The 22,237-nt window shown below is 41.2% G+C and overlaps 1 protein-coding gene across 2 annotated transcripts; it reads right to left on the bottom strand.

Annotated features, from left to right (window-relative positions):
• Window positions 1–1,741: 1,741 nt before the first annotated feature.
• ZKSCAN8 (zinc finger with KRAB and SCAN domains 8) lies at window positions 1,742–21,398 on the bottom strand. Of its 2 annotated transcripts, none has more exons than XM_047796842.1 (6): window positions 21,219–21,398; window positions 12,569–13,074; window positions 11,739–11,880; window positions 10,190–10,281; window positions 9,786–9,909; window positions 1,742–7,825 (listed from the first exon to the last, which is right to left on the bottom strand). In XM_047796842.1, the coding sequence occupies exons 2-6, from the start codon at window positions 12,983–12,985 to the stop codon at window positions 6,864–6,866; spliced, it is 1,737 nt and encodes a 578-aa protein (XP_047652798.1). In that variant the 5' UTR covers window positions 12,986–13,074; window positions 21,219–21,398; the 3' UTR covers window positions 1,742–6,863. The 2 variants fall into 2 exon arrangements, with proteins under 2 accessions (XP_047652798.1, XP_047652799.1); XM_047796843.1 differs by having other exon boundaries at window positions 12,569–13,071; window positions 21,219–21,386.
• Between the last annotated feature and the right edge of the window lie 839 nt (window positions 21,399–22,237).

Genomic DNA, 22,237 nt, shown 5'->3' with positions numbered 1-22,237 from the left:
AACCACCCTTGAATCTCGGAATTTAGACAGTGAAGCTGGGAAAGGGCATCTCCAGTGTGGCCCCTACAGGCCGGCAAGAACTCTGGTTTTCTTTATTAGTAATCTGAATACCAATGTGCACATCTTACGTGTTTTCAAGATGAAGGACCAGACCTGAGAGAGCAAGACTTGCAAAAAAGGGCTGTGAAGCTTCAAAATCCCTTGGACAACTCAGTTGTTTATTAAATAATTTAAGACACCAGTCAGTATACTGGTTTAGACATACAAGCCGATAAAAGGAGTTGTTCCTAAAAATGAAACACTACAAGTGGAGGCACTAAGTATAAATACATCCCATGGCACAGTATGAACCAACATAAATCAACAAGGGTCGTAACCAGCCGAAAGACAAAGGCAAAGCATCAGAAAGACTGGATTCCACCCTATATCACTTAATGGGTAAAATGGTGCAAGCCACATGACCCCTCTGAACCTCCACTTTCAGACTAATGGCTGGAAATTATCTCAAAAATCACTTCCAAACCTAGCATTCTATAGACTATACATGAATAATTAAACACAGCAACACAATGCAGTTATTTCTTTGGTGTATTACACAAACTGATCAATCCTTTTTAAACCTTTTGAAGGAAGTACCAATGAGCTACAAAAGACTAGTTTATAAAATGTCTTCCCTTACACTATTTCCTAATTAAATGTCCTCCTAATCACATTTCCTCCACGTTTGCCTTCCTAGGTAGGATTTACAGGGTATGTTTAAAATGTAACATGTTTTACTTGGTAAACTTTGATAACATTCTGACTTGTGGTTTCCTTGGGAAGTTGGCAGTTATTTCTGCATAGTGGCTGCCCAAGGGACTGTTGAGGGTCATACATTGTCCCCAAAGCTAGATCTCTAAGTTGCAAGCCAAATGCTAAAGAGATAGACCCTGTGTTTTATCTTTCATATTATGTAATGAACCAAGAAACAGAAATCTAAAACTAGATTTCTACTCCTGTTAACACCTTCCACTTGGTACGAAGAACTGGGGCAGATCTGATGCTGAAAGCAACTTTAGAATATATATGTATGTTGTCATGAACTCCAAAATTAAGGCTTTTTTATAGTCTTATAAACTACAAAATATACAAACATGATTCTCATAAAGCTTAATATAGCTAATTTTTCTAAATGTAAAAAAAAAAAAAAAAGAAATTTCATTTATCTTTTTCCCTATATTCCTTAACTATATCTAGACCAGGGTTTCTCAACCCTGGCACTATGAAACTAGAGTTCACTAGAGTTCAATAATTTTTCATTGTGGCAGCTGTCCTCTGCATGCAAGATGTTTAGCAATATCCCTAGCTCCTATCTACTAGATGCCAGTAGGACCCCAGCTGATGGTACAACCAAAAGTATCTCCAGACATTGCCAAATTTCTCCAGTTGAGAAGCACTGGTTTAACTTGAGATACAAAAGCCCATTCCTAAGCACTTCTGTAACTATAAACAGTAATCTTTGGAGTTTCCTACTTTTTTTTTTTTTAACCAATAAATAAGTCTGTGCGGACAAAAGGAAAGCTTCACATTTCAACTTTTCACACAGATCCTCCTAAAGTTGAATTTTCTGGTGTTAGTCTTAGATATAAACAGTTTTTGATGTACTATGGAAATGGGTCTGTACACAAAATATAAAAGACATACATCCTTGAAAGTAGTGCAAAAATATCTATAGATAAAACACCATAAATAATCCACACAATAATTTGACAAGCATTTATTAAACACCTACTGTGTGCTCAGCACTGTACTAGGCACTAAGGGGTGCAGAGATACAAATGTAGAAGTTACTATTCCTGCCCTCAAGGAGCTTACAATTTAACTTTGGAAATAAATACAAATGTGAAACTACATTACAGAGTACTAGAAAATAATTACAAAACAATACATTAGTAAGTGCATGGACCACAGAACAAACTCAAAGGATCAGTGCTGAGGCAGCACAGAATAAGGGAGGTCTTAGTGTGAGGTGAAATCGTCAGGGAGAGCTCACTTAGAAGATATAATGGAAGCTAGGCTTTGAAGGGAGTAATGAACATGGGCTGGGGCCAAAGAGAAATCTAAGCAAAGAGAATAGCATGAGAAAGGCACAGAGGCAACAGCTTATAAGACAACAGTGGACGGTCACAGGAAGAGTGACTGATGAATCAAGTGGAATATGCTAGAAAGTGATGCTGAGGCAGATTAAGCATGGAGGGTAAGGTATGGAGAACTTGGAACATCATTGCTCTGTCAGGAATTACTTTTTGGGTGTTCTTGAGTGAAAATTGACTTCGAGGAGGATCACCTTGGAAGCATACAAGGTGGGGATCTTGGGAGCAAGGAAACTGAAAAGAAAGAATTACCATAACCTGGGTCTTGGATGACACGGATCTACAGAAAAGGATATGAAGGGATGGCAGAAATGTAAAGAATCCAGCCTCAAGGAGAAAACCAACTAAGAATTAGAGAAACTTGGTAAGATTTTGGACATGAACAGTAGAGACCAGAAAAAGACTAAAAGACAACTCCAAGATTCAGATAAGAAGCATGAAGGGTAGTGAGTCTGTTCAGGGTAAAGATGTTAAGAAAAGATGACTATTTAATAGGAAAACAGGGACTGGGGATAGAGTGAGAAGTTCTGCTTTCAAATACCAAATTGCATAGGTACCTCTGTAAAAGTTCACAACTTGAGAGACAACACACAGGGTCGAAAATACTATGTTATTGAAATATGGAAGGTAAGTGTAAATAATCAAAATGGATAAAACAGAAGTATAGAAAAAGTAGTGAATAAAATCAAGACATGGAGATTTTTCTCAGTGGAGAGGAGAGGGAAAAAAAACAAAACAAAACAGGAAAAGCTAAAAGTGAAGAAAACTGACTAAAAAGGATCCCACAGGTCAAAGGAGAAGAGAATTCTTGAGATGTAAGGGAAATTTGAGTACAAAATACAGACCAAGAAAGACAAGAATTAAGAAAAGGCATTCATATCCACTGGTGATTCTGAGGACATTTCAGTGGAGTGAGTATAAAAAGCAAGAAGAAATTTTAAGAAAAGATTAATGAGGAAACAGGGTTTAACAATGGAGGACATGTTTGAATAACCATGAATGACAGAAGAAAAATAAAATGACAGTTGGAAATGAGCAGTAAAGATGAAACTTTTACACATTTTATGCTATAGATGAACTTACTATTGTCATCCTAAGTGTCCATCTGCCTGGCCTAGGGCATGGATGTTTCATTCTTTGGTACAGATTAGAGAGAAATGTATTTGAATCTGTAAGTTACTGCGTTGTTCTCCCAGTTTTTAAATGCTTTACTTCTTTAAACATACTGTATTTACAGAATTTAGCTTTCTAGTACTACAAAGCATCAAAAGTATCAACTTTTACAGGTGATAAAATTATAAACCAAAATGGTACTTTCAACCACTTTTCTAGTAATTGCAATGGATTTGCATTTTACTGTACATTCCCTTCTCCAATATTTATGACCAGGGATACATAATTTTTAAATGGCTGGACAGGGTTAGGGTCTTCATTAGAGATATGGTAGCTCAGCTGGCAGAAGCATAGGCTTGAGAATCAGACTAGGTAGGTTAGGATCCCTGGTCTATCACTTATTAGCTGTGTGATCTTGGTCAATTCATTCAATTCCCTAAACTTCAGTTTCCTCATCTATAAAATGGAAGATATAACATCTATCATGAAAAATATGCAACATAGGGTTTGGCACATAGTAAGCACTCAATAAATGCCAGTTATTAATTTCTAGAGCCTCAGAACCAAGAGTAAAACTAACTTCTCCATATGAGAATCAACCACTGCATTCCAGTGCTGCTACCATGCTCAATGGAGAAAATTTCTGAAACCTAAGATGTCTCTCCTAGGACTAAGTTGGATGGCAACAGTTACAGAAGAACCATTTTATCATGCCAGGTCCTAAAATGAAAAGCTGTGACTGGGAGAAGCAAGTACTGGTGAACAGCTCACTTCACATTAAGAGTATAAAAATAGAATCTGTAGGATAAAAGAACTTTAGTGCATGTCACTCATAGTTAGGAGCTCAAACCAAGGTCATACAGACGGATCAACAATATTCTAAATATCTAAGAGTGAAAACTGGAGACCAAGAATGAACTACTTCTGCCCCCAAAGAAACAACAGCCTTTTTTGACTGTCTTATACTTGGCTATTTCTATAGGTGTGTTGAACCAGCCTCGGTATATGTATCATTCTTTTCAGCCAATCTTTTCTGACATGCATCCCAGTATAATACTAACCTTTCTGCTCATACTTTTTTTCCTCTAAATTTCTGCCGGATGCTTAGTAATTCTGAGATTTAAATAATCTGGCTACACATTACTCTGAGAGAAGAGATGTTTGCTGGTACATATACAGTCATTTCAGTATGGAGTTCTGCTAAAAGCTTTCACTGAAATAGGAAACAACTGTTCCTCTGAACTATGTGGTAGTCGGTATGTATACAATGCACATACACCATATTCTCCCTCTGACAATGTACTCATCCTATGAAATATTTGCACACAGCAAGTACTGGCCTCAGGCAGAACCAGTATCTTACAGAGGGTAAGGCACAACTGAAGCAGAGAGCGAGGATCTAGAGACAACTAGATTTGTTTCTGGTTTCTTATAATTTCAAGTACAAGGGAATTACAAATGGTAACCTATAGGCAGGAGAGAAGAGAAGAGAATAACAGATAATGAAAAAGTTAACCAAGGAAACCAGGATGACAAATGACAAGTGGCTACCAATGGCTCAATGGAATAGATGTAGATAACCTTGATGTTATTAATGGGCCATGGTGGGGTAGAGAAGGGATGTTATATGGAAGGAATTTATAATCCACAAGGTGGACCTCTACGGTGTAAGATTTTGTGGTGGATTTTTAAAAATATCAATCATAAAATAACATGATTAGTAAGTCTTGTCCCTGTTCAGGATAGTCACAGCATGAAATCGCATAATTTCTCTTGGAATTTTCAACATAATATATATCACATTCTTCTGAATAGGATTAATGGAGTCAATTCCAATTTTGAAAGCCAACTCTGGAAATGGCCAAAAGTTACTCAATTACAAATATGGTGAATGAGTGAGTAATCAACTGGTCAAAAATGAGATGAAATTCAAGAGTAACAGACTTTTCTTGTATGGATTATTAAATGGGAATCTTGAGAGTGTTCCAAATATCTGGAGGAACAGTAGCACTTGGAATAACAGCACTACTACAACAGCCTGAACAGCTCAATTTAAAGGACAATCCAGAGTTCCCAGTGGCCTAGAAAGTTAAAGATCCACCATTGTCACTGCAGTGGCTTGGGTCCCTGCTGTGGCACAGGTTTAATCCCTGGCCCAGGAACTTCTGCATGCCTTAGACATGGCAAAAAAAAAAAAAAAAAAAAAGACGACAACCATTTGGATGCTTCTGGAAGTTCTGGGTATTACTTTAAACCAGCATCATTACTTTATACAATATCCCTTGGTATAATGAAAGCTTTAAAGATGAAATATAGTGCCTGATGATGATGAGTTTAACATCGCATCTTTGCTGGATTATAGATGGAGTATACCAGAATTCAGAGAGTGAGGAACTATGGGGGGAAGTATTCAACAGGTTACCACTATAGATATGTAAAGCTTATCTATAGTATGTGTAAAGCTAATGGCAAGAAACAGATGAAGAATGAGTGAGGATCTGGGGCTATCGAAGGAGGTGCGTCAGGGGTAAAGATAAGAATGACAGATCATCTAGTCAAGGGCGTTGTGCAGACTGATAGAAACCTTAGAGAACGGTACTTTAATGGACCAAAAAGAGCCAAGTGTACATTCCTTGTAAGGATTTTTAGGTGTTCAAGCACCACTGTCTCTTCTTTTTCCTACGTGATGCTTTAATGAGGATAGTGTAAATATCTATTTCTACCACAGTGTACAGTGGGAAGGTGGAAAGGAGAGTAAAAAGTCACCAAGAGTACAACCATCCAAGCTCAAGAGCAGCTGGGCTGAGTCTCCACTCACCTCTTTCTCTGCATCATTCCCACAACCATCACTAACGCGTCCACTTCCTTTGCTGACACGGGTACTGGGACTGGGGGTGGTGAAGGATACGTATGGATGTGCAATGACTCAGTGGAGTCAGCGAAGGCGATATATGAAGGAAAATGCTGGAGTGCTGTTAAAAATATAGCATTCTGAGTTTGCATGGGAACAAGGATTTCCACTGACTATCAGGAACATTAGAACAAAATAAAATGCACACTTAAGCATAAACATGTTATTAAGTATTTGTAAAAAGTTCCCTAGAACTAGAATTCTAGAAACCTAAATATAAATGTAAGTCTCACACAGAGGCTACTTCAGACTCTAAAGCAGTTTCTTAGATCAGATTAGGAGCATAAGTGCACCTTCAGCAGAAAAATGGGAGGAGGGGATCATAGGAGATGGGAAAAAGCAGAGGACCTGGAGAAGCCTCTCTCAAGCCTATCACTAATCACCCAGAAGACAAAGTTAAGTGCCTTGAGGCAAGACAAGTCATTGCTCTAATGCTATTTTAAGCTTCTAAAGGATACACTGGGCCAGCGGGAGCTCCATTCCATCAGACACCTCCCAAGATAGTCAAGCTAATCAACCTGCATCAAGGCACTGGGCCCGAACTACTGAAGAGCTATTCTAACTTTGCCACCACTATCCATTCTGATGCTAGAAAACGTTGTAATGATGCTGAACTTTCTGCCTTTTTATTACACTGAAAGACCTCTCATCAGCATGTGGTTCTGCTAATGATGAATAATGCCCAAACTGTGACTGAATTTTTTCCCCTAAACTCCCGTGGATTCAGATTTTTCTCCACTGTGGATTCTCTGATGTCGAATGAGACTTGACCTCTGAATAAAGGCTTTCCCACACTCATTACACTGATAGGGTTTCTCCCCTGTGTGAATTCTCAGATGCTGAATGAGGCCAGTGTTCCCATTGAAAGCTTTCCCGCATTCTTTACACTTATAGGGTCTTTCTCCAGTGTGGATTCTCTGATGTTCAATAAGGCCTGACTTCTGACTGAAGGCCCTCCCACACTCATTGCATTTGTAGGGTTTCTCCCCAGTGTGGCTTCTCTGATGGCCGATAAGATGTGAGCTCCGCCTGAAGGTTTTCCCACACTCATCACACTCATAAGGCTTCTCCCCAGTGTGGATTCTCTGATGTCCAATGAGGTGTGAGCTATGACTGAAAGCTTTCCCACACTCATTACATTCATAGGGTCTCTCCCCACTGTGGATTCTCTGGTGCAGAATAAGGCCTGCACTCTGACTGAAAGCCTTCCCACACTGATTGCACTGATACGGCTTCTCCCCTGTATGGATTCTCTGGTGCAGGATCAGGCCTGTATTTTGACTGAAGGCTTTACCACACTCCTTACAGTGGTAGCGTTTTACTTTGTTGTGGATATCCTGGTGGGAAAGAAGGGCTGACCTGTAACTGAAGGCTTTACCACACACGTTACACTGATAGGGTTTCTCCCCAGTGTGGATTCTCCAGTGGCGAACAAGGCCTGAACTCTGAGCAAAGCTCTTCCCACATTCATCACATTTATGTCGTCTCTCTTGGGTGGGATTTCCCCGCTGCCTCTCTAATGTGCCCAGAAGGTCACAGGCTTCTCCATGCTCAAGACCCCCGATAACATCCCCGTTGCATTTGGCAGCTGTCTCTCCATGTGGTTGGATTCCAGTAGATATTACCTGTTTCGAAGCTAATTCCCTGTTCTCATTCCTGGTCTCAGCACCTGAAATAAAAATGTAATAAACATCAAGCCAATGTCACTTACTATCCTTTACATCAGGAGAAAGACATCAATGATGGGGTAAAGGAAAAAAAAACATGGAACAGCTACAAGTAAACACAAAGCTTCCATCTGTCTCCAAAACGTCTTTATAATATGGGGAGAAAACAGCAGGGTCAAACAGAAGTCTCATAAGCCAACTGGGGAAGAACTACCATCAAAAAAGAGGGCTGTTGGGACTTCCCTGATGGCTTAATGGGTTAAGGATCCAGCGTTGTCACTGCTGTGGCACAGGTTCAAGCCATGGCCTGGGAAAGTAGAGAAGGGATCAATTGTGGAGAAGGGGAAGTTGGGGAGTGGAAAGAATATGAACCTACTAAAAGATCTAATGAGTGGAACAGGAAGGAAAAAAAGCCCCAGTCCTTAAAAGGCAGAAGCACAACAGGCCTGAGAGAAATCTATGTGAATTCAGAGAGCACTAAAAGATTTCAATTTCCAACTGGCAAAGTGACCAGTTACAAACTGTAAGGTAAGTTCTTGGATTAGAGAATAAAACTTCATTTTTTAAATTTATTTATTTTTCTGGGTATTTTATGTTTTTAATTGAAATATAGTTGATTTCTCTTTTTTTTTTTTTGCCATTTCTTGGGCCGCTCCCGCGGCATATGGAGGTTCCCAGGCTAGGGGTTGAATCGGAGCTGTAGCCACCGGCCTATGCCAGAGCCACAGCAACTCGGGATCTGAGCCGTGTCTGCAACCTACACCACAGCTCACGGCAACGCCGGATCGTTAACCCATTGAGCAAGGGCAGGGATTGAACCCGCAACCTCATGGTTCCTAGTCGGATTCGTTAACCACTGCGCCACGACAGGAACTCCTGAAATATAGTTGATTTATAACACTGTGTTAGTTTCAGGTATACAGCAGTGATTTGGTTATATATACATACACACACACACACACACACACACACACACAAAGATGTATATATCTATATTTTTTTTCTGATTCTTTTCTATTTTAGGTTATTACAAGATATTAAATACAGTTCCCTCTGCTATACAGTAAATCCTTATTGTTTATCTGTTTTATATATGGTAGTATGTACTTAATAATCCCTTACTCCTAATTTATCTCCCTCCCCCCACCTTGGTAGCTCTAAGTTTTCTTTCTTTTTATCCTTTTTAGGGCCACACCTGAAGCATATGGAAGTTCCTGGGCTAGGGATCAAACTGGAGCTGCAGTTGTCGGCCTATACCATAGCAACCCAGATCATCTGCGACTTATACTGCAGCTTGTGGCAACAATGGATCCTTAATCTGCTGAGCAAGTTCAGGGATCAAAACTGAATCCTTGCGGACACTGTGTCAGGTTCTTAACCCACTGAACCACAATGAGAACTCCCATTTGTACTATTTTTTTAGATTCCAGATATAAGTGATATAATATTTATCATTCTGATTTACTTCACTTAGTACAATAATCTCTAGGTCTACCCATATTGCCACAAATGGCATTATTTCATTCATTTTTATGGCTAAGATTCCATTGTATATATAACATACCTTCTTTATCCATTCATCTGTTGATGGACATTTAGGTTGTTTCCATGTCTTGGCTATTGTATACAGTGCTGCTACAGACACTGGGGTGCATGTCTTTCAAAAAGTCATGTCTTTTTGAATTTAGAGCTTTCATCTTTTCCAGATATATGTCCAGAAGTGGGATTGTATGATCATATGGTAACTCTATTTTTAGTTTTTTAAGGAACCACCATACTGTCTTCCATAGCAACTGCAAAAGTTTCCTTTCAGAACTCGAGACGTCGCAACATGTTATCTCTCTATTGGATCCTGAGTTTGAACTCAGCTATGTCTTTCAGAAAACTCAAAGCTACTGTTCACATAAACAAATAAACAAACAAAAAACCTTAAATGATAAAAATAACCAGAGCTCTCCTTACCCAGGGAGAACATATTTCTGTAAGTCTCTGGCCTGTTATCTCTACTCAGATCCTTCTGTGATGGATCAAGAAGCCATTCCTCTCGAATTAGGGACACAGCCATGTCTTCAATCTTCTCCAAAGTCTGAAAAAAACCAAGATCCCCATTTGGGGACTGGGACTATTCCACAGCTCAAACAAAGAACGTCAGAGAGATCTACCAGGGTTAGGGAGGATTAAGAAGTGGGATACTGTGTAAACGGATCTGCAGAGCTAGCTCGGAAGAAGAGAAAAATGCAGATTTACAAAGGAAAATCAAAAACTGATGTGGTGCCATGCAGAATTTGGGGCAAGTTCTCGAATGAGTACTGCTACAAACTGTTCAGCAGAACTCTGGGGTTTCAGTGAAAGGGAGCACAACTCACCTGGAATCCTGCTGTAAGAAGTGTAGCTGTCATCTCCTGGTCTCCAGAACTTCCTTTCTGGGAAGGGGTAGGACTCTGTGAAGCAGATATGGCTGAGAGAAGAGAGAGGAGCTATGAATGAGACCAGCCTTGTCCTGTGATTATAGGAACCAGTACTAACCCATTCCAAATTTTTTTAGTTTCAGCAGATACGCATGCCAGAGATTCTGCATATGGAATGCTGATAATCTTGGGCTCTGGGTCAATATCTGTGGCTGCCCCCACAAAACATCTGCACCTTTTTTTGGTGGGGCCTTTTTAGGACCGTACCTGTGGCGTATGGGGGCTGGCTAGGGGTCAAATTGGAGCTGTAGTCACTGGCCTACACACAGCCACAGAAACACCAGATCCGATCTGTGCCTGCAACCTACACAGCAGCTAACAGCAACACCGGATCCTTAACCCACTGAGCAAGGCCAGGGATCAAACCTGCGACCTCATGATACTAGTCAGACTCGTTTCTGCTGAGCCACAACAGGAACTCCAAAACATCTGCACTTTGATGTCCTATTCAGCTTAAAGTTACATATCAAAATAGAAAGTGTAGGAGCTCCCACTGTGGTGAAACAGGATCAGTGGTGTCTCTGGAGCAATGGGATGCAGGTTTGATCCCCAGCCTGGCATAATGGGTTAAGGATCTGGTATTGCTATTGCTGCAGTGTAGGTCACAACTGCAGCTCAGATCTGATCCCTGGCCCAGGAACTCCATATGCCATGGGGTGGGGGAGGAAAAAAAAAAAAAAAGAAAAGAAAGGCTGATGAACTCTTCCAAGTTAAAGGAGACTAAAGAGATAGGACAACTAATTGTGTGATCTTGGACTAGACTCTGGGAGAACATTATTGGCACAACTGGCAAAATAACTGTGAACTAGGTCAGTATTCTTTTTTTTTGTCTTTTTGCTATTTCTTGGGCTGCTCCCGTGGCATAGGGAGGTTCCCAGGCTAGGGGTAGAATCGGAGCTGTAGCCACCGGCCTATGCCAGAGCCACAGCAACGCGGGATCCGAGCCGTGTCTGCAACCTACACCCCAGCTCATGGCAACGCCGGATGGTTAACCCACTGAGCAAGGCCAGGGATCGAACCCGCAACCTCATGGTTCCTAGTTGGATTCGTTAACCACTGCGCCACGACAGGAACTCCTAGGTCAGTATTCTATCAGTGTTAAGTTTCCTTGTGATCAATTTATTGTAGTTATTTAAGAAAATGCTCGTTTGAGAAAATATGTACAAATAAAATGGCAAAACCTCAGAACTCCTATATTGTAAATACAGTGCTTTAAGAGAAATGTATGAATACACAAAATCCCCAAATTCTTTAATCTGTCCATGTGTTTACCAGAGGAACCGAGAGTCTGTATTTGAACCCTAGATAAATATTAAAACCAGATCTTACGATTGATCTGTAAACAGCAGATTCTAGTTCCTGGAACCAGGAACTAGACAGGTGTTCCAAATGTACCTTTTTCCCTTTCTACTTCCCCACTCCTCATCAATGACATGTGGCTCCTCACCTCTGTCTTGTGGCCCTTGGAGCACTGGAGACTTGTGCTGCGTTGCTACAGGTTGGAGCTGAGTATCTGGAGGCTCTGCTGCAGATTCTGAATGCACTACCTCCTCCCAGAGTACCTTATGCCCACGTGCACGAGCCGGCACCTGGAAACAATGAGACAGTTGCATTACAAGGAATCCCTCTGAGGAATGAAGTGAACAAGGTAAGAGGACCAAGAGCACATCTAAGGGGAACCACACTTGGGGAAGGAAAAAGCAGAATCTCATTTACTTCCTGGGGGCAGTAAGGAACACAAACATGCTGATTAGCACAGAAAGGTGTCATTTTCCACTTCCCGTGTGGCTCACAACAGAAAGGCATCATTTCTGCTTAACACTGAAGGAAAAGATTTCTGTTGATGCTCTCAGTGCTGCACACAAAGCCGGTATTTTGCACTCCCAAGAAAGGGGAAGAAGAATGATAAATAGAATCTTAAAGCAGTGCTCTTCAGTGGAAAAGACTTTTGATAAGGAACTAGGAGATCTGCGTTCTGGTCTCAAATCTACCTTTAATTATTTGGGTGCCCCTGAAAAAGTAAGTTAAGCTCTCTGGGCACTGGCAAACAGAATAATAATACAGTTTTATGGATGTTATTTGGACTAAAAATTGGATTTCTATTCTTTATAAGAATAAAAAGAACTCCACAAATACAAGCAGTAGCACACTTATAACTACTTTCATCCTCCTACAACAAAAACTCATGCTCCACGTTTATTCTCCCACTATTTTGTCCATGCCCCTCCACCCAGCTTCCTGGACTCTGTCACAGCACGCACACCTCTTTCTACTTACTGGCCGTCCTAGTATATCAATCTGCCTCTCTAAATCCTCCAATAGGGTCACCACCTCCTCTCCGTTCTCAAGCTGATGTTCCTTAACCAGAGTTTGAAGCTCCTCAGGCAGGATGGTCAAGAATTGCTCCAGCACCAGCAGCTCCAGGATCTGCTCCTTGGTGTTCAAATCTGGCCTCAGCCACTGATGGCAAAGTGCCCGGAGTTGGATCAGAGCTTCTCGGGGTCCTAGCGTCTCTTGGTAGCATAACTTTCTGAAGCGCAGTCGGAAGAGCTCTTGGCCAGGAGGGTTATTTTTATGTAGACTTGATTCTTGGTCCCAACCATGATCTTCCTCTACCTTGACAATTACAAGGTCCTCTTCAGGAGCCTGGTCTGGTGGGGATGGGGCTAAAGACTTTCTTGCTTCTGCAGCCATTTAGGGCCAGAAAAGCTCAGGTGACTTGTTTCCACTATGTTCTTCACCGTCTTAAGAATCTTCTGAGGGCCTCTTTTTTAAGGATACTTCTTTGGGAAGAGAAAATGACAACTAGTAGAAAGGCAAGTCAAAGGTCATAATGATTTACTGAGACGTCTTTAACAAGCTTCCTACCAAGACAAAGACTTCTTGGCTCAGTCATTTAAGTGATCCTCGTCTCCTTAGCCTTTTGCCATGCCAAACCCATCTGGGAATAACCCTTTCCTTCTGCGTTCTCTCCCAGGATGTACAACATGGCTAAACAAAGTTAGGAAACCATACAGACTGGGTCCAAATGAAATTCTGCATTTTACCTCAGCTGGCCCTTAGGGCTGCTGATTTAACTTTTGGCATTTGCTACATCAGCTATACCGTTTCTACACTTGAACTCAACCCGTCCCTCACTAATTTCCATACACTCTGCTCAAGGTACTGTCAAGAACTGTCCTACTTCCTCTTCTCCATCTAACATCCATTATCCTACTTGTGCTCCTGCCCGCCCTCCATCTTCCCCCTTTGTCTCCAGGCTAACCTCTACTATGGACTTTATCTCAAGCTCTAAGACTCTCTTTGGAGCACAGGTCCTGCATCTCCAAGGAACCTGGATGACCTATCAACACCTGCAACCACAAAACCTAGTCCCACACACTAACGATGTTCCAGAATGTTTTATAAATATAATCATACAGTATGTAGCCTTTTATGTCTTGCACCTTTCACTAAGAATAATGCACTTGACATCATCAATGTTGTTACATGTAACAGGAGTTTATTCCTTTTATGGATGTATGTTTGTTTATCCATTTTCTCAGCTGCTTCCAGCTTTTGATGATTACAAATAAAGCCACTATGAATATCTGCAAATGAGCTTTATGTAAACATAGCTTTCATTTCACCCAGGTAAATATCCAAATATAAAACTGATGGGTCAGAGTTCCTGTCGTGGCACAGCAGAAACGAATCCGACTAGGAACCATGAGGTTGTGGGTTCGATCGCTGGCTTTGCTCAGTGGGTTAAGGCTCCGGTGTTGCTGTGAGCTGTGGTGCAGGTCGCAGATATGGCTCGGATCCCATGTTGCTGTGGCTGTGACTTAGGCTGGCAGCTGCAGCTCTGATTAGACCCCTAGCCTGGGAAACTCCATATGCTGCAGAAGCGGCCCTAAAAAGACAAAAAAAAAGACAAAAATAAAAATAAAATTGATGGGTCATATGGTAAGTGTACATATAATTTTATAAGAAACTGCCAAACTGTGTTCCAAAGTGCATTCCACTAGCAATGTGAGAACTGCAGTTGCTCATATCCTGACCAACATTTGATACACACACACACAGAGATATATATACATATATTTTTGGGAAAAAAATTCCCGAAAGTTCCAAAAAGCAAAACTTTCTTGCCACATGCCACCAACTATTTACATAGCATTTACATTTTATTAGCTATTATAAGCAATTTAGAGATCATTTAAAGTATACAGGAGGAATGTGTATAGGTTATATGCAGATTATCCCATTTTATGTAAGGGACGTGAACATCAATGAATTTTAGTATCCACGAGGGGTCCTGGAATCAATCCCCCATGGATACCAAGGGATAACTGTATCTTCTTTGGTAAGTATCTATTCAAAACTTTTGCCTATTTTTCAAATTAGGCTTTTTAATTATTTACTTTTAAAAGTTCCTTACATATCTTGGATAAAGTCCTTGATGAAAGAGATGACCTGCAAATATTTCCTACTGTTTTGTTTTTTTTGTTTGTTTTTTGTTTTGGCTTTTTAGGGCCACCCTCAAAGCATATGGAGGTTCCCAGGCTAGGGGTCAAACTGGAGTTGTAGCTGTTGGCCTATGCCACAGCCACAGCAATGTGAGATCCAAGCCACATCTGCGACCTAAACCACAGCTCCCGGCAACTCTGGATTCTTAACCCACTGAATGAGGCCAGGGATCATCAAATCTGTATCCTCAAAGATGCTAGTCAGTTTCATTTCCACTGAGCCATGACACAAACTCCCTTCTTTTCATTTTTTCAAACTGTGCCTTTCCTCCAAGAGCAGAAATTCATAACTTTTTAAATGTTTGATGTGTAAACTTTTTTCTTTTAGGAATTGTACTTTTGGCGTCATATCTAAGAAATCTTTGATTAATCCAAGGTCACAAAGATTTTCTCCTGTTTTCTTTTAAAACTTTTCTAGTTCTAGGTCTATGGCCCCTTTTAATTTCTGTTCAGAGTTTGAAATATGGATGGAGATTCATTTTTTTGCATACAGATATCGAATTGTTCCAGAACTATTTGCAGAAAAGATTAAACCACTGCATTTGCATCTTTGCCAAAAATCAATTGTGCGGGTATCTTTTTTGGAAGCTTTATTCTGTTCCGCTGACCTCTATGTTTACCCTTTTACCAATACAAAACTGTCTTGATTATTGTGGCTTTTAAAATCTTGAAATCAAGTACTGAGAGTTCTGCAACTTTGTTGATCATTTTCAAAATTGTTTTAGCTTTTCTAGTTCCACTGCCTTTTGATATAAATTTTATAACTGGCTTCTCCTTCAAAAGAATTCCTGGAATAAGATTTGTGTTGAATCTATAGCTCAAGTGAGGGACAACTCACATTCAACAATATTGTTCTCCAGTCTATAAACATGGTATACCTGTCCACTTACTTAAGTCTTTTGATTTCTTTCATTAGTACCCAAACTACCTATTCTCAAAGGACAAGATAAAATGCTTTCTTCTTTAGGAGTTCCTGTTGTGGTTCAGCAGACTAGTATTCATAAGAATGTGGGTTGATCTGTGGCCTTGCTCAGTGGGCTAAGGATGTGGTGTTGGCCCAAGCTGTGGCCTAGGCTGGTAGCTGCAGCTCTGATTTGACCCTCTGATTCAACCCCTAGCCTGGGAACTTCCATATGCCACACATGCAGCCATAAAAAAGGAAAAAAAAAAAAAAGGCCTTCTTTAAAATCCTTTCTTCAAATCCTTTCTCGATGATTTCAATTGGAAGAGATTCCCCTCTTATTCCATACATGTTACATAAATGTGTATTACTTTAACGTTACTTTTGCTGTAATTGTGTATTATTAGTTGCAAAGGAGTTCTGATGTCCTAACTTAATTGTATATTTTCCACGAGTAGAGGTCTACATTATTTATCTTATCGATAGAATTGAAAAACATTAGAGGGCTATTATTTACAATACCTAAAACAGAATGTATTCATATTTGTTGAAGAGTAAGGTTTAGATATAAGGCCTGAGGTCTTCTTTTTTTTTTTTTTTTTTTCCTTTTTAAGGCCGCACCCACAGCATATCAAGGTTCCCAGGCTAGGGGTTGAATTGGAGCTACAGGTGCCGGCCTAAGCCACAGACACAGCAACGCAGGATCCGAGCTGCACCTGCGACCTACAGCACAGCTCACAGCAACGCCAGACCCTTAACTCAAAGGCCGGTGATCGAACCTGCAACATCATGGTTGCTAGTTGGATTTGTTTCTGCTGTGTCACCACAGGAACTCCCTGAGGTCTTCTTTAGACTTGTTCAATTACAGGGTCCTATTCCTTTGTGGGATATATGTCTATGGCTTTTACCTTTGCTATTAGGCATCATCTCTTGCTTGCAGTAGCAGGGTTAAAGGGTCTTCCTGCTTTTGGTTATGCTTTTCTGTCATTCACATTCCACAAAGCTGCCTACTGTGTACTGAATCCTGTTCCTTCAAAAGGTATGTTGAGGTACTAACCTCTGGTACCCATGAATGTGACCTTATTTGGCAACAGGATCTTTGCAGGCATCATCAAGATAAGATGGGGTTATATTGGAGTAGGGTGGGCCCTTAAGCCAATATGACTGGTGTATTTTTGAAAGAAGAGAACTAAGATTGACACACACAAAGAGAAGGCCATGTGAAGACAGACACAAAAGAGAACTATGTGGCTACAGAGGCAGAAATGGAGTTATGCAGTTGCAAGCCAAGGAATGGTAAGGACTGCCAGTAACAACCAGAAGTTAGGAGAGCATCACCCTGCCATTCTGAACTTTTGGCTGCCATAACTGTGAAAGAATAAATTTATGTTGTGTTAAGCTACCCAGTTTGTGGTACTTTGTTATGGTAGCCCTAAACTAATATACTGCTAGAGAGACAGTTAACAAATGTGGAACACAACTCATCTCCTTAAAATCTTCCCACAGGGAACCCAACTCTTTAGCATGGTATGCAAGGCCCTTTATGATATGTAAACCTGCCTAGCTCTACCTGCTATAAACTCTCCTTCATATACCTTTTCTAAATGTGGCTTTTCCATCTCATCCTGCTGTAGAGCTCTTTACTCTAGCTCAATTTTTCTCAACTGAGGTTAATTTTGCCCTCCTCTCTCAGGAATATTTGACGAAGTCTGGAAACATTCTTGGTTGTCACAACTGAGGGAAAGGGATGCTACCGGTACCTAATGGGTAGAGGCCAGAAATGCTATTAAACATCCTGCAACACATAAAATAACCCCCACAACAAAGAATGAACTGGCCCAAAGTGTCAATGTCAAGGTTGATAAATCCTCGTCTTGGTGAAAACATTCAACTATAACTTAAAAGTCTCAGCTTACCTATTACCATTTTAATTAGGTCTTACCTATTGCCCCTACTCCTTAACACTATCACCCCTGACCAGATTAAGGTGCTCAGTCTTTCCAAGGTATTTTTTTGCAGAATCCAAACTAGATTATCACATTGTATGCCATATATCCTACAAATGTCTGCCCAGGGCCATGGTTTTCTTGCAAATGTTTGTGGCAGTGACTTTTCTCTTTGTATCTCTTTTTAAGCAGGGGAGTTATATTACATATTTGTATGCCAGAAAGAACATAATAGCAGCGTTGTAGACAATAGGGTGGGGAAAAAAACATAACTTAAGCCAGCACCGTAGAAAATGGAGAAGAGCATACCAAAGGCAGCATATCCAAAAGCATCTGCAAGAAATGCTAACATCAAGATAAAACCACAGACATATAGATGAAGGGAAAGAAGAGGTAGGCACTTGGAAGAAAAATCAGATTACACATGGTTTGCTGACATTGAGTCTTTGAAGCACAATCTATATTTCAGGGGTTTTGGCGGGGGAGAGAGAGGCGTAGAGTTGGCTCATGGTCTCTCAATCTAATAAAAACACAGAACTTCTCCACAGAAAAAGGCCCACTGGCACAAAAGTTTACATTCAGTTTTATCAGGATTCAGACACCAAACACCTACCCAAGAACTCCATGATGATTAAGAACTACTTAGGGAGTTCCCGTCGTGGCTCAGTGGTTAACAAATCCGACTAGGAACCATGAGGTTGCAGGTTTGATCCCTGGCCTCACTCGATGGCTTAAGGATCCAGTGTTGCCATGAGCTGTGGTGTAGGTCAAAGACGTGGCTCGGATCCTGCATTGCTGTGGCTCTGGTGTAGGCTTCGGCTATAGCTCCAATTAGAACCCTAGCCTGGGAACCTTCACATGCCGCAGGTGCGGCCCTAGAAAAAGACAAATAAATTAAATAAAAATGAGAGAACTACTTAGTGTGGAGAGAAAAGGAAGAGAATTTGAAAATTTATCTTTAAAACAAGACAGAACTGGTAACAATAGCTTGGGGAGTAAACTACAGATAGGCAAAGTCAAGGAGCAAGAGGTTAAATACAGTAATTTGTAGTTAACTTTATAAAAAAGTGAGGGGATTTCCTGGAATAATGAGGTTTGAGGGAAGAGTGAATTTGGGCAGGAGGCTGAGATTCTGTAGATCATTTGAAACAAGGAGTCAACAATTTTGTTTTGAATAGACAGGATTTAACATCCATAGTTTTAAAATAATTCATTTTATTGTCTTGTTGTTGTTGCTATTTCTTGGGCCACTCCCGCGGCATATGGAGGTTCCCAGGCTAGGGGTCTAATTGGAGCTGCAGCCACCGGCCTACGCCAGAGCCACAGCAACTCGGGATCCGAGCCGCGTCTGCAACCTACACCCCAGCTCACAGCAACGCCGGATCGTTAACCCACTGAGCAAGGGCAGGGACCGAACCCGCAACCTCATGGTTCCTAGTCGGATTCGTTAACGACTGCGCCACGACGGGAACTCCTAAAATAATTCATTTTAAAAATCAATGAAAATTTACAAAATTCTTAAACTTTCTTAAAATAGATATTTATGGTTTAAAACCTTAAAAAGTCATTGCTATGGGATATGAATTCTAAGCTGTAATTGTTTAGAATGTGATGCTGCAGAGTCATAGTTTTTACATTTTCTTTCTTTTTTTTCTAAAGAGCTGCACCTGTGGGATATGGAAGTTCCTGGGCTAGGGGTGAAATCGGAGCCAGCTGCTGGCCTACACCACAGCAACCCAGATCATCTGCGACCTACACTGCTTTGCTCCAATGCTGGATCCTTAACCTGCTGAGCAAGGCTAGGGACTGAACCCACATCCTCACTGACACTGAAAGATTCTTAACCCTTTGAGCCACAACAGAAACTCCTGGACGACATTTTCTTATGGATCTCCTCAAGTCAAGGTTCATCTTTAACTACTGACCATCTTCCATCCTATAATTAATGTTTGTCAATACTAGCTATAAGAGATTTCAATGTTAATGTGCCTCATTCAAGAACTTTATATGATGTTGATATGCCAAATCAACCAACAAATCTTGTCCATTTGTTTATCTTTTTTAGTATTTAATTTTCCTTTTCAGTCTCTTCCCTATTCAACCAGTTTTTCGCAATTACAGTCTTTAATTAACCAAGTACAAAGATACTACAAAATTAGTCCATCATGTACCTTCTTCTCAGTTTTGAGTGTATACACCTGTAATTAAGTTGGTAAGCACCTTGTAAATAAAGACTGATTCTTATATACTCTTTTAAGAATACCTCAAGTTTATTGATTTATGAAGTTAAAATAACTAGTTTTTTTTTTTAGGGCCGCACCCACAACATATCAGAGTTCCCAGGCTAGGGGTCAAGTCGGAGCTGCAGCTGCCAGCCTATGCCACAGCCACAGCCACGCAGGATCTGAGCCGCATCTGCGACCTACACCACAGCTCACCGCGATGGTGGATCCTTAACCCACTGAGTGAGGCCAGGCGTCGAACCCGAATCTTCACGGTTACTAGTCAAATTCGTTTCTGCTGCACCACAACGGGAACTCCCAAATAACCAATCTTTAAAGCTTCTTCCTATCTCAAACGTTATAATTCTGTGAACTACTGAACAATACAGATTTTAACAGCATTATCTCTTCAATAGATAAAGACGGAATGTTTCTTACTTTAGACTAATTGAAATTTAATCTGAGGTGTGTGGGAGCTGAAAATAAAACAAAACATTTTCCAGGCTTTAAAGATCAAGGTAAACACTGTGCTTTACAGGTATCTCAAATTTCCTAACCCGAATGTTTTAACATCTACCACATTTTACACTTAAACACAACAGAAATTCAAAAGACGTATGCATTTGCTAAAACAATGACTACTGCATAAATACACTTAACCAAACTAATCAAACGAAAGAAAAACAGATTGTCTCTCAGAGGTGTTAGTGGCAGTCAAGGTTGCCCAACAAAAATTATTCATGAGTCACCTGAGTTTGGGAAATGGGGCCCCTCATAAAGTGTTTCCAGGCATCTACTTCAACTAGCTTTAATAAACTCAGTGTTCTGAATAAGGCTGAATTTTATTGTCCAAAAAATGTTTCTTTTACACATTTATCCAGTCATCACACTACCATATTCTGAACACACTACAAAAAGCAGACTAACTTAACAGCAAAAGTAGGTTTCCAAGGATAACTGGGGCTTCCAAAAGCAAAATGTATCTTTTTAAAAAAAGAGAATTGTGACGTTAATGCAAAATTGCTACGTAGAAGCACTTCGGGTCCTGGAAAGAGGTGGATAAAAGGTAACACGGGTCAGTTTCTTATTTTAAGACAAATTAGATCGACTGCAAATAACACCACAAAACGATTAGCGATGAAGAAAGCCAATCTCCATCAAAGATTCCCTCTCAAAAAGTTTGGGCGCACGGACTCGACGAGAGCAAAGTGGCCCTTATTGACCGAATCACCCCCGAGCGCCGACCTCGGCCCGACCCCCTCTCCAGACCCCCCAGGCTTGTCCCATTTGCGGCCTGCTCTGATCACAAAGCACTCCGCTTCCTCCGGCCGGAGCTCGAACCGTACTCACCATGAGTTCCAGGGGCGGCCTGGGGTGGGAAAGGGGGAGCTGTAAAGGTTGGACGGATCTGGAGGGAAAGGCTGGCAGAAAAGGGGACGAAAGCTGTAAGCTCACCAGGCCGCTCCAACCCCTAACTTCCAAACGTGTTGAGGCACAACACCGGCCAACACGCATCTTGCCCCAAGCCACTTCCGGAAGCGCTCTAGGAATCCTGGAGGTCTGAAAGCTCTATGGTCGGCCGACTGAGGGGCCGGCGGACCCCAGCCCCTCACAACCGATCGCAGAGCTGCGCGGCTCTAAGGCGCATGGAATGCCCGGGGGATGAATAGACTGTGGTGTCACCTCCGCCTCGCGCATTTGGCCCATCCGGCCCGCTCGGTACACTGGCTGGTGAGGTAACGGTCCCCCCGGGGGTTGATCCAGGGGCAGGCGGAGGCCAGGGCTGGGAACCCGCATCAAGCTGGGAGAGCAGTGGAGGAGGCCGCACGTCAAGGATCCTTAATGAAGTAGACTCGTGTTTGACCGGGTTAGCAACCTCTGTCACCTGTACTTCTTTCTTCCTCCCTCCCTCTCTCTCTGTACAAAACCAGACGTTGTGACAGAATTTTATACAGCATTCTGTATAAGCCGACCTTGCTAAAATAATTTTTTTCCTTATTCCTGCTGGTTGTGCAGGCTGCGACACTGGTACGTGCGTGAGAGCGCTCCTTCAGGGCTTCCTGACTGCGTTTTAAATGGAGTTTTCCTTGTTTATGTTTACATGAAAAAATGCCTTTCATTTTTGTTGTTTTGGTCCGCCATTTTTATTCCTTTAACACCGTTTTTAAACTACCCATTTATGCTGGGTTTTGAGATGGCCCTCCAATCGTCACCTTAATTTCCCTTCTTTATGTGTTCCTGCTGATAGCCACCCCTAATGTTTCTATCCAGTGCCCAACCTTAACCTAAAAATAATTTATCTACGCCCAGGACAAAATCTTAGTAGTTCTGAGTTGTTTTTAAGACTTTGTCATCTAATCATCACAATG

This window comes from Phacochoerus africanus, chromosome 9 (assembly GCF_016906955.1).
Source record: "Phacochoerus africanus isolate WHEZ1 chromosome 9, ROS_Pafr_v1, whole genome shotgun sequence".
NCBI classification, from domain to species: domain Eukaryota; kingdom Metazoa; phylum Chordata; class Mammalia; order Artiodactyla; family Suidae; genus Phacochoerus; species Phacochoerus africanus.
Note: the sequence above shows the minus strand (reverse complement) of the source record. Positions and strands in the feature narration are given on the sequence as shown.